Source organism: Saccoglossus kowalevskii, chromosome 18, assembly GCF_978046115.1.
Source record: "Saccoglossus kowalevskii chromosome 18, keSacKowa6.1, whole genome shotgun sequence".
In the NCBI taxonomy this organism is placed as follows: domain Eukaryota; kingdom Metazoa; phylum Hemichordata; class Enteropneusta; family Harrimaniidae; genus Saccoglossus; species Saccoglossus kowalevskii.
In genome coordinates, this window is record NC_140658.1 from 4,111,539 (window position 1) to 4,125,426 (window position 13,888).

The window sequence follows — 13,888 nt, forward strand, 5'->3', positions numbered from 1 at the left end:
TTTATGTTATACAGTCCCGTATTTATGTCATGCAGAATCGTATTTATGTTATGCAGAATCGTATTTATGTTATACAGTCCTGTATTTATGTCATGCAGAATCGTATTTATGTTATACAGTCCTGTATTTATGTCATGCAGAATCGTATTTATGTTATATAGTCCTGTATTTATGTTATGCAGAATCGTATTTATGTTATACAGTCCCGTATTTATGTTATACAGTCCCGTATTTATGTCATGCAGAATCGTATTTATGTCATGCAGAATCGTATTTATGTCATACAGAATCGTATTTATGTTATACAGTCCCGTATTTATGTTATACAGTCCCGTATTTATGTTATGCAGAATCGTATTTATGTCATGCAGAATCGTATTTATGTCATACAGAATCGTATTTATGTTATACAGTCCCGTATTTATGTTATACAGTCCCGTATTTATGTCATGCAGAATCGTATTTATGTCATGCAGAATCGTATTTATGTTATACAGTCCCGTATTTATGTAATGCAGAATCGTATTTATGTCATACAGAATCGTATTTATGTTATACAGTCCCGTATTTATGTTATACAGTCCTGTATTTATGTCATGCAGAATCGTATTTATGTCATGCAGAATCGTATTTATGTTATACAGTCCCGTATTTATGTTATACAGTCCTGTATTTATGTCATGCAGAATCGTATTTATGTTATACAGTCCCGTATTTATGTTATGCAGAATCGTATTTATGTCATGCAGAATCGTATTTATGTCATACAGAATCGTATTTATGTCATGCAGAATCGTATTTATGTTATACAGTCCCGTATTTATGTTATGCAGAATCGTATTTATGTTATGCAGAATCGTATTTATGTCATGCAGAATCGTATTTATGTCATGCAGAATCGTATTTATGTTATGCAGAATCGTATTTATGTTATACAGTCCTGTATTTATGTCATGCAGAATCGTGTTTATGTTATACAGTCCCGTATTTATGTTATGCAGAATCGTATTTATGTTATACAGTCCCGTATTTATGTCATGCAGAATCGTATTTATGTTATACAGTCCTGTATTTATGTCATGCAGAATCGTATTTATGTTATACAGTCCTGTATTTATGTCATGCAGAATCGTATTTATGTTATACAGTCCCGTATTTATGTCATGCAGAATCGTATTTATGTTATACAGTCCTGTATTTATGTCCTTGCAGAATCGTATTTATGTTATACAGTCCCGTATTTATGTTATGCAGAATCGTATTTATGTTATACAGTCCCGTATTTATGTCATGCAGAATCGTATTTATGTTATGCAGAATCGTATTTATGTTATACAGTCCTGTATTTATGTCATGCAGAATCGTATTTATGTTATACAGTCCCGTATTTATGTTATGCAGAATCGTATTTATGTTATACAGTCCCGTATTTATGTCATGCAGAATCGTATTTATGTTATACAGTCCCGTATTTATGTCATGCAGAGTCGTATTTATGTTATACAGTCCCGTATTTATGTTATGCTGAATCGTATTTATGTTATACAGTCCTGTATTTATGTCATGCAGAATCGTATTTATGTTATGCAGAATCGTATTTATGTCATGCAGAATCGTATTTATGTTATACAGTCCCGTATTTATGTTATGCAGAATCGTATTTATGTCATGCAGAATCGTATTTATGTTATGCAGAATCGTATTTATGTCATGCAGAATCGTATTTATGTCATACAGAATCGTATTTATGTTATACAGTCCCGTATTTATGTCATGCAGAATCGTATTTATGTCATGCAGAATCGTATTTATGTTATACAGTCCCGTATTTATGTTATACAGTCACGTATTTATGTCATGCAGAATCGTATTTATGTTATACAGTCCTGTATTTATGTCATGCAGAATCGTATTTATGTTATACAGTCCCGTATTTATGTTATGCAGAATCGTATTTATGTTATACAGTCCCGTATTTATGTTATGCAGAATCGTATTTATGTTATACAGTCCCGTATTTATGTCATGCAGAATCGTATTTATGTTATACAGTCCCGTATTTATGTTATACAGTCCCGTATTTATGTCATGCAGAATCGTATTTATGTTATACAGTCCCGTATTTATGTTATGCAGAATCGTATTTATGTTATACAGTCCCGTATTTATGTTATGCAGAATCGTATTTATGTTATACAGTCCCGTATTTATGTCATGCAGAATCGTATTTATGTTATACAGTCCCGTATTTATGTTATACAGTCCCGTATTTATGTCATGCAGAATCGTATTTATGTTATACAGTCCCGTATTTATGTTATGCAGAATCGTATTTATGTTATACAGTCCCGTATTTATGTTATGCAGAATCGTATTTATGTTATACAGTCCTGTATTTATGTCATGCAGAATCGTATTTATGTTATACAGTCCTGTATTTATGTCATGCAGAATCGTATTTATGTTATACAGTCCCGTATTTATGTCATGCAGAATCGTATTTATGTTATACAGTCCTGTATTTATGTCCTTGCAGAATCGTATTTATGTTATACAGTCCCGTATTTATGTTATGCAGAATCGTATTTATGTTATACAGTCCCGTATTTATGTCATGCAGAATCGTATTTATGTTATGCAGAATCGTATTTATGTTATACAGTCCTGTATTTATGTCATGCAGAATCGTATTTATGTTATACAGTCCCGTATTTATGTTATGCAGAATCGTATTTATGTTATACAGTCCCGTATTTATGTCATGCAGAATCGTATTTATGTTATACAGTCCCGTATTTATGTCATGCAGAGTCGTATTTATGTTATACAGTCCCGTATTTATGTTATGCTGAATCGTATTTATGTTATACAGTCCTGTATTTATGTCATGCAGAATCGTATTTATGTTATGCAGAATCGTATTTATGTCATGCAGAATCGTATTTATGTTATACAGTCCCGTATTTATGTTATGCAGAATCGTATTTATGTCATGCAGAATCGTATTTATGTTATGCAGAATCGTATTTATGTCATGCAGAATCGTATTTATGTCATACAGAATCGTATTTATGTTATACAGTCCCGTATTTATGTCATGCAGAATCGTATTTATGTCATGCAGAATCGTATTTATGTTATACAGTCCCGTATTTATGTTATACAGTCCCGTATTTATGTCATGCAGAATCGTATTTATGTTATACAGTCCTGTATTTATGTCATGCAGAATCGTATTTATGTTATACAGTCCCGTATTTATGTTATGCAGAATCGTATTTATGTTATACAGTCCCGTATTTATGTTATGCAGAATCGTATTTATGTTATACAGTCCCGTATTTATGTCATGCAGAATCGTATTTATGTTATACAGTCCCGTATTTATGTTATACAGTCCCTTATTTATGTCATGCAGAATCGTATTTATGTTATACAGTCCCGTATTTATGTTATGCAGAATCGTATTTATGTTATACAGTCCCGTATTTATGTTATGCAGAATCGTATTTATGTTATACAGTCCCGTATTTATGTCATGCAGAATCGTATTTATGTTATACAGTCCCGTATTTATGTTATACAGTCCCGTATTTATGTCATGCAGAATCGTATTTATGTTATACAGTCCCGTATTGATGTTATGCAGAATCGTATTTATGTTATACAGTCCCGTATTTATGTTATGCAGAATCGTATTTATGTTATACAGTCCCGTATTTATGTCATTCAGAATCGTATTTATGTTATACAGTCCCGTATTTATGTTATGCAGAATCGTATTTATGTTATACAGTCCCGTATTTATGTTATGCAGAATCGTATTTATGTTATACAGTTCCGTATTTATGTCATGCAGAATCGTATTTATGTTATACAGTCCCCTATTTATGTTATGCAGAATCGTATTTATGTTATACAGTCCCGTATTTATGTCATTCAGAATCGTATTTATGTTATACAGTCCCGTATTTATGTTATGCAGAATCGTATTTATGTTATACAGTCCCGTATTTATGTCATGCAGAATCGTATTTATGTTATACAGTCCCATATTTATGTTATGCAAAATCGTATTTATGCTATGTAGTTCCATCTTTATGTCATGTAGTGTCGCATTAATGATGTTCAGTCCCTTCTTTGTCAAGTATTTATGTTATCCCTGTAGCAGTGACATGATGGAAAACCCAGCCTTGAATAATCCACTGGATAAAGATGTGCTATTACCTAATCTGGGATAAAGAGGGTCACCTAATCTGGGATACTCCATTTGGTAAAGAGACATAATGGGCAACCCAGTCTCAGATAATAAAGATGTACTAAGATGGATCACCTGATCTGGGATACTTCACTGGGTAAAGAGGCGGTATTATGGGTCACCTGACCTGAGATACTATAGCGGGTAAGACAGTGACATGATGAGCAATCCAGCCTTAAATACTCTACTGGATATATCACCTGATCTGGGTATAATGGGTAGACAAACTTGGAAATTGGAAAACCATATTGAAATCGGTAATTTTTTTATTTAAAAATGATTTGCTGAGTAGAAAAAGACTACATCAATCATTGAAGTTTATTAAAAATTTGTTTAAAAATAAATTATCCAAAATACAACTATTGAATATCAGCAAATTACTTTTATAAATGTAATTATCAATACAATATCTACAATAAGAATGATAACATTATATTACCATTACCATATGGTGATAAGTTACAGTATTTACAGGTGTACATCAATGGCATTCTTATACATGTATAGCTACATCATATTTCTCTCTGAATAATATGTTTGAATCTTATATATTTACACCATACTTCAGTAATTCATATTCTAGTGTTAAGAAAAACATAATTATTACAATTAAAACAAATATTTCACCATATCTACAAACTATCTATAATTTGTACAATTATAGTGACCACTATTTCAGCGCAAATAAAACCACTACCATATGTTTTTGGTATAAATTATTTTTTGTACTCCAAAAACACATACTGATATGGGGTTTTTTTCAATAATAATAAAACAGTATTTATCTCATGGAATGTGTGAATATGTTTACTTGCATAAATTAAAAATACACCTACATATGAAGTGTTAAATTCAGCCTCAAGCTGAATTATATTAAAAATAGCACATTTAAATGGAAATAAAGTCTAAGGAAGGTTGATTTTGTGATTTTACATTTGATTCTGTAATATAGATATAGATTATAACATGGTTAGTTTGAATCTAGCGAACTGATTGACTGAAACAAAGTCTTATATCTGGCATGAGAAGGCATATGATCCTGCCCCAAAACTGAATAAACTATCATACAAGTATCTATCTAACTGTGCCAAGATCACACAGCTGTGAGCACTGTTCATAGTGATTCTGAAAGTATGATCAACTCATCAAAACACAATATCTTGGTACAAGTAATAATATGAATTATCAAAATGTTATCTATAAATATTATTTTGCATTTTGTGAGAAAACTGTCAATGAGTACATTGTCACTGACTAGGTCTGTCGTCTGATTCATACAAACCTGTATGCTCTAACCTGTCTTCTAATTATATATACAAGCTTGGGTCTATGAACACTTGCCATAGATCTTGTTTTTTTGTAAATTTATAAATGTTGAGTGTCACTGACTAAATGATTCATCAAGATTTATCTTTTCCTTGTAACTCCTGCAATATATATCCATACAGATAGTATATTATTTGGATATGGATGTATGTGTACAGCTAATGCAAACTCTACGTCTGGTGATTCATTAACATGAACACCTGTACTGTATACTGTATCAATGATTGGCAACATCTCAGTATACGTCAAATTCAAGGGAAAGCCACACATCTAGAAAAAAGAAAAATAAAGTAATTGCATTACACATGAACAGAAAAATTATATTGCTCTGAAAATTATTGTATAATGTAGCATGTGATGAGGATAGAATCACATCAATCTCTGCATAGTGGTTATTGTGGTATAAATTATGAATCATTCTGTTGCCAAGGTAATACATGTCACTGAAAAACACAAAATGGCCACCAGTTGGCCACTTTTGTTTGAATTTTGAAAAAATATGTTATACAACTGTAACTCAATATGCATGTTCATGATACAAAGTTTAAATGAAATCACCCTGTTCATTTCTGAGAAATAGAACTGTGATTTCATGTTTTTAAACAAAATGACCCTCAATTGGAAAAATTTGATTGAATCACAAAATAACACAACCTATATTACCCAAGAGTATATTACTCTTATGCAAACTTTCAACTGAATCAGGCAATATATTTGTGATGAACCAGCATGAACATGACTGAAAAAACAAAATGGCCACCAGTTGACCATTTTGTTCGAAAATATAAAAAAAAAATATGATGAACCTGTAACCAAATATGCATGATCATGACACAAAGTTTAAATAAAATTTCATTGGTCATCTTTAAGGAATGGCCTGACAGCTTTAAATATCAGAATTTAGCAATGAGAACCAAAATGGCCACTAGTCAGCCATACTTTATCAAATGGTAATGAAAATTGATGTGCTTCATCCAAAACAGAGACTATTAAATAAGAACTACAAACAGGAAAAGGTCTATCGTAATAGATTAGGGTAAGCATTGAGAAAGTGAGAAATTCAATAAAATCACACAATTTTCTTTAGGCATACACTGTAGTATACTCATAATAACCTCAATGATGAGCTTGAATATTCATATATTGATGGTTATTTTAATTACTTACCGTATAAGAACCTAATACTTGGTCTAACTCTGCTCTATGCTCTTCTATGGTAACTTTCCCTTTTTGTAATTCTAACTTTCGTAACAAATTTCGAAATATTTGTGTACAGTATCTATTGAATCGTGTGATGTGTCTTGGACGCCACTCCATTAATTTCTCACGTAATTTCTTCTCAATTCTAAAAGGTAAGAAAACAAAAGAATGTCACTGCAAATAATGGCACATAAACTCAATGTACTTGTTTCTATACATCGGTTACCGGTACAGGAAAATGTTGTTATTACAACTTTTAACTCAAGGACAACACTGGTTGCTTTGCTCAAAGACATCACTAGTTTTCTCACTCAATGACTCACTCACTCAATGGCATCCTCAAATGTTTCAATGACATCACAAGTTTTCTCACTCAATGACTCACTCAATCAATGGCATCCTTAGATGTATCAATGACATCACAATTTTCCCATTCAATGACTGACTCACTCAATGACATCCTTAGATGTTTTAATGACATTACAAGTTTTCTCACTCAATGACTCACTCACTCAATGGCATCCTTAGATGTTTCAATGACATCACAACTTTTCTCACTCAATGACATTACAAGTTTTCTCACTCAATGACTCACTCACTCAATAGCATCCTTAGATGTTTCAATGACATCACAAGTAGCCTCATTCAATGACATCGCTAGTTGCTTTGTTGTCTCACTGACTTATTTATTGACATAACAAATTGTTTCCCTGACTCATTCAATGTTATGATTAGAGCTACGATACAGTATACATTTACTAATGTAGTAATGTAAAGATCAGCAATAGATGACTTACTTGTCAGTTAATTCTGCAACATATCCTTTATCAGTTGGGTAGTATCTTAACTCATCTACCTACAGATTATAAAATGTATATCGATATGACAATGTGGGCAAATCACAGATAAATTATTATACCCATAGTTGGCTACCAGTGAAAGCACCTGATCACCAGATTTGTGACTATATTTATTGTTTGTTGCTCAAAAAATATGTCAAAAACCATGATTTTTGGAGTACTTTACCATGAAGATTGCTTTCTATGATGAAAAGATTTTGTTTGGGTACATATATGGCGAACATATCACCATATAATGGGTACTCATGATTGTCTTGAATTATACAGAAATTATGAATTTTTGTTTTAAATATGAAAATTCCAAAATGAACCATTTTATAAAAGTTGATTTGAGTCTATATTAACAATTAAGTACTACTTTTGAAGCAAAATAGTGAGAGTATTTCTCATTTAATAAGTTGAATGATTGATAATATTTGATATGAATATAAATACTTACTTGTACACTGGTAAGGTTAGGATTTGAATAACCTTTACTGAACAAAGGTCTCCACATACTACTTTTAGACACATCAAAATCTACTCTATATGGTTCATCATTAGGCTGAATATTGGCCCAGATCTGTAATACAAACACAGTCTAGCTTACACAGAAGTATAGATACATAACTGGAAATCCATAAATTTTTAAACTATATATTACATGTAACACCGTATTACATAATTATGCTTGCATAAATTACAGAATTGTTTCTACAGTTAATATAAGTCATATTTTAATGATCCAGCATACTATTTTTGTGCACTTCTTCTAATAGAATAAATATGGCACGTACGAAAACCTGGCTGCAGTGAACTCAAGTACATGAGATATGCCACACATAGAAACTAATAATTTGGTTTGAGATATTTGCATAATATTCATTCCTGCTGCTTGTAATGCATGTATAATGCATGTAGAACAAAACAATCTATGTATAATTTTCCTACTTACATTGTCCTTATTGATAAGACATCCAACACTTTTGAAAGGACAGAAATTATCATATTGTGGGTAATGTTCACCAGTAGATGCATTCCATATCAAGAATGTAGTATCATTTTCTTTAGTTAATACATAAGTAGTGGCTCCTTCAGGTATAGCTGACCCTACTAATAACCATGTCTTCTTTCCAATATGTAAGAAATAGTTGCATAGCAACACAGCATGCTCTTCTTCATCACCTTGTAACATCTGCAGAAATTGCTGTTGAAAAAATACATCACATATATATTTATTGTTACACAATTGTCACCATAACTTTTTTTGCGGTATTGCACAAAGTATCTGCATCTATATTAGAGTATCTGCATCCATATTAGGGGATCTGCCTCCATATTAGGGTATCTGCATCCATATTAGAGTATCTGCATTCACATTAGGGGATCTGCCTCCATATTAGGGTATATGCATCCATATTAGGGGATCTGCATCCATATTAGGGGATCTGCATCCATATTAGGGTATCTGCCTCCATATTAGGGTATCTGCCTCCATATTAGGGGATCTGCCTCCATATTAGGGGATCTGCCTCCATATTAGGGTATCTGCATCCATATTAGGGTATCTGCCTCCATATTAGGGTATCTGCATTCACATTAGGGTATTTGCCTCCATATTGGGGTATCTGCCTCCATATTAGGGTATCTGCCTCCATATTAGGGTATCTGCATTCACATTAGGGTATTTGCCTCCATATCAGGGTATCTGCCTCCATATCAGGGTATCTGCCTCCATATTAGGGGATCTGCCTCCATATTAGGGTATCTGCCTCCATATTAGGGGATCTGCCTCCATATTAGGGTATCTGCCTCCATATTAGGGTATCTGCATCCATATTAGGGTATCTGCATCCATATTAGGGTATCTGCCTCCATATTAGGGTATCTGCCTCCATATTAGGGGATCTGCCTCCATATTAGGGGATCTGCCTCCATATTAGGGTATCTGCATCCATATTAGGGTATCTGCCTCCATATTAGGGTATCTGCCTCCATATTAGGGTATCTGCATTCACATTAGGGTATCTGTATTCACATTAGGGTATCTGCCTCCATATTAGGGTATCTGCATTCATATTAGGGTATCTGCATTCACATTAGGGAATCTGTATTCACATTAGGGTATCTGTATTTATATTAGGGTATCTGTATTCACATTAGGGTATCTGTATTTATATTAGGGTATCTGTATTCACATTAGGGTATCTGTATTTATATTAGGGTATTTGCATTCACATTAAGGTATCTGTATTTATATTAGGGTATCTGCATCCATATTAGGGTGTCTGCCTCCATATTAGGGTATCTGCATTCACATTAGGGTATCTGCCTCCATATTAGGGTATCTGCCTCCATATTAGGGAATCTGCATCCATATTAGGGTATCTGCATTCATATTAGGGTATCTGCATTCACATTAGGGTATCTGTATTCACATTAGGGTATCTGTATTCACATTAGGGTATCTGTATTCACATTAGGGTATCTGCCTCCATATTAGGGTATCTGCCTCCATATTAGAATATCTGCATCCATATTAGGGTATCTGCCTCCATATTAGGGTATCTGCATTCACATTAGGGTATTTGCCTCCATATTAGGGTATCTGCATTCACATTAGGGTATCTGCATTCACATTAGGGTATCTGTATTCACAATAGGGTATCTGCCTCCATATTAGGGTATCTGCATTCATATTAGGGTATCTGCATTCATATTAGGGTATCTGCATTCACATTAGGGTATCTGTATTTATATTAGGGTATCTGCATCCATATTAGGGTATCTGCCTCCATATTAGGGGATCTGCCTGCATATTAGGGGATCTGCATCCATATTAGGGTATCTGCATCCATATTAGGGTATCTGCATTCATATTAGGGTATCTGCCTCCATATTAGGGTATCTGCCTCCATATTAGGGGATCTGCCTCCATATTAGGGGATCTGCATTCATAGTAGGGTATCTGCATTCATATTAGGGTATCTGCATTCATATTAGGGTATCTGCATTCATATTAGGGTATCTCCATTCATATTAGAGTATCTCTATTCACATTAGCAATGATGATGAATGATGTTTAAAATGTATACTTACATCACAAGTACTCCATATATCACACATACCAGGGAATTCTACACTGTCTGATACAGATGGTATCAAAGATACAAACCGAGCTATTGCTTCCTATAAGCAAAAGTAATACAAATTATTGATAAATATGATATTATGATGGCTAGTACTGATAGGTAGATGTGTTTTTGTCTGCTTTGTCTATTTTTATGGATTCCTAACAGATTTACTTGTAGTCTCAACAGGTTGCATACAACTTCCGAAAGATTCAATTCCTGGACTAGTTATTTTGAGGGGTGTAGGATGAAGTTATGTTGAATTCAGAGTTTTTAAAGAAATACTTCAAAATACAGTGCAAGAATGTAAGAAATTTGTGTTACAATAAATTTGACAACAAAACTATTAGTGAAATATATCCTTTGTTGAAACACAACACAAAGATTGGCATACATGTGTATATACCGGTAATGGTTACCCTTTTCAGCAAAGCAATGTGCATTTGTACTGGAGATCACTAAATGTGTAGACCCAGAGGGCCAATGCTCACACCGACTTTGGTGAGATGTATTATATTTTTTTTATCAGCAGCGCAACTCCAATAGAAGCGCATGTAAATAAACAATTGCACTAACTATAAACTGGATCATTCAAATATTACTCAATTTGGTCGTAGACACACCTCAGAACAGTACCACACTACTAATGATCTTAATATGTAAATTACAGTCACAGTAGGTAATATTTTAATGACTCAGTATACCACAAATGTGATTTGGTGGTTATATGCATTTCTATTGGAAATGTATTTTTAGAAATGCAAATTAATTGGTGATATGAAGTCTTGATACATTCCATGCCAAACTAAAGTCACTTACAGCTTGTTTGAGAGGATTAGACTCCATATTGAGAACTTCATCTGGTGGCTTGAGTGGTTTAAAATATCTTGTGACAAACACTGATTTTGCATTGATGTCCATCACTGTTGTAATTATTTCACGCTTGGGATGTTTTTTCTGAATTCCATCAGCAAACACATCAGCAAAGTTCAGTAACTTCTCATCTTCTGTGGTGTCAAACTGACAATAAAAAAACAGAAATATTAGATACATGTATACATTGTAAAATACAACATATAGTAGTAGTATTAAATTACTACAGCAATGTATTGCTTGGATGTACATATTATTATATAATTATTAATTTATTGACTTCATTTCCCTGTTAGGATTTTGAGTCTGATGTACAATAAATCTAATAATAAAAAAAAAATTACAAAATTCAACAATTTAGCCTAGGTCTTGCTCCTTAAGCATTCTTGTATCAATATTTTGGCTGCTATTTGACCACCTTAAATGGGACTGTGAAACAAATGCACATGTATATTTGTGAAATGATGTCTGATAACTATGTAAAGCTTGAACATGATATGTAGATTTGGTTCCAGTATGACAGAAATGGTTGATTTTGATGCATTTTCAGTACGTAAATGGCTACCATTCGGCCATTTTAAAATTGATTATGTATATTCATGTGCATATGTGTGACAAAGGGTGAAATTATAAGTCCTTGTTTTCAGACATAATCCTATACAATATGTTAAACCACAGTTACTAAAAATAACCGTGGTTAAACTGACCTTCTCTTTGACAGGATCTGGTGTTGACAATGCTGGTTCTATTGTTATAAATAGCTGTAAATATGTACTATCAGATTCAACTTTAGATGGCGCACCACCATAAGGTGAAGGCACTGTAGTGGCTGCTGACAGGGGACCAGCTCTCTGATAGCCTAGTAGTATTGGTGGGGCTTCCAGACGGAAATTACCTTCAATCTGTAACCAAATAATAAAACGCATTAATGAAGAAAAAGAATCTGAAAATAATATCCAGAGAAACAGTTCAACCAAAATATAAATTGAAAACGATAAACAGATGTACCATCTTTGTACTTAGAATTAACTATTTTTGAATTACATTGTGCTTATTTTGTTTTAAATAATGATATAATGAATGAACCCCAACCCCCAATTTTAATGTCAGCAAAATTGGTATTGAAATGGTTAATGATTACCCCTGAAGGTCACACATCCTGGTAATTTGCATGACCCCTGAAGGTCACACATCCTGGTAATTTGCATGACCCCTGAAGGTCACACATCCTGGTAATTTACATGACCCCTGAAGGTCACACATCCTGGTAATTTACATGACCCCTGAAGGTCACATATCCTGGTAATTTACATGACCCCTGAAGGTCACACATCCTGGTAATTTACAGGACCCCTGAAGGTCACACATCCTGGTAATTTACATGACCCCTGAAGGTCACACATCCTTGTAGTTTCTGGGGTTATTGGCAGTCATTTGACAGTTATAACAAGATAAACAAGATATGAATGATGCAGTAACATGCAATGAGGAACAATCATCACTAACACTACAATATGTAAAAATGTTAGACTGATTTATAACTTACCTGTCCCTGGAAATAGACTGTAGAAAATGGTATTTTCAGTGATCCTAACCATTTTCTTTCAAGTCTCTGATGGACATTAGTAGCTCTTTGTCTATCATCATCTAACATATCAACAACTACTTCATCAAATAAATTTACATACAGTAAATCTTTACATGTCTGAAGAGAGGTTGAAGAATAATCATTGTTTGGTGCTCTGTGAATAACAAAAATATTGGACACATTGATATTCATGACATGTTTTTTTTCATTTCAAGTGAGCAGTATGCAAATATAAAACAACAGCACTTACTTGAAAGACATACAGAGCTCTTCACTCCAGTTAGGGTTAGGACCTTCACCAACACTGGTTTGTTTTGTGTTGCGTTGAAACACACACTCCACAAATGGTCTCACAGTTATCTTTAAAAAAAAAACAATACATAAATAAAGAATATAATATAATATTTGGCTTTGGATGACATCACTGCTTTACATTTGATTAGTACTATATCACATGCCATTGGACCTGAACATGTATAATGCTATATTTGGCTTTGGATGACATCACTCCATTATTTTTCATTAGTACTATATCAACCACCATTGGCCCTGAACATGCATAATTAAATAAAGCAATTTCACACAATGCTAAGTGACATGCTAATTGCTAAGTACTGATGAATGGCTATAAAGATATGGAAAACAGCCATTGAATAGATCATTGGACTTTAAA

The 13,888-nt window shown here is 33.3% G+C and overlaps 1 protein-coding gene across 2 annotated transcripts in view; it reads right to left on the reverse strand.

The window, feature by feature from the left end:
• Nucleotides 1-4,506: 4,506 nt before the first annotated feature.
• Nucleotides 4,507-13,888, reverse strand: part of LOC100373296 (coiled-coil and C2 domain-containing protein 2A-like) — a 38,802-nt gene continuing 29,420 nt past the window's right edge. For both annotated transcript variants that reach the window (XM_085493327.1, XM_085493326.1), the window contains 10 exons: nt 13,466-13,575; nt 13,174-13,369; nt 12,335-12,529; nt 11,574-11,774; nt 10,723-10,812; nt 8,579-8,830; nt 8,084-8,206; nt 7,582-7,640; nt 6,752-6,929; nt 4,507-5,854 (listed from right to left, as the gene is read on the reverse strand). In XM_085493327.1, coding sequence (XP_085349453.1) covers nt 5,666-5,854; nt 6,752-6,929; nt 7,582-7,640; nt 8,084-8,206; nt 8,579-8,830; nt 10,723-10,812; nt 11,574-11,774; nt 12,335-12,529; nt 13,174-13,369; nt 13,466-13,575 — 1,593 coding nt within the window. In that variant the 3' untranslated portion in view covers nt 4,507-5,665. The remainder of the gene's footprint in view (nt 5,855-6,751; nt 6,930-7,581; nt 7,641-8,083; nt 8,207-8,578; nt 8,831-10,722; nt 10,813-11,573; nt 11,775-12,334; nt 12,530-13,173; nt 13,370-13,465; nt 13,576-13,888) is intronic.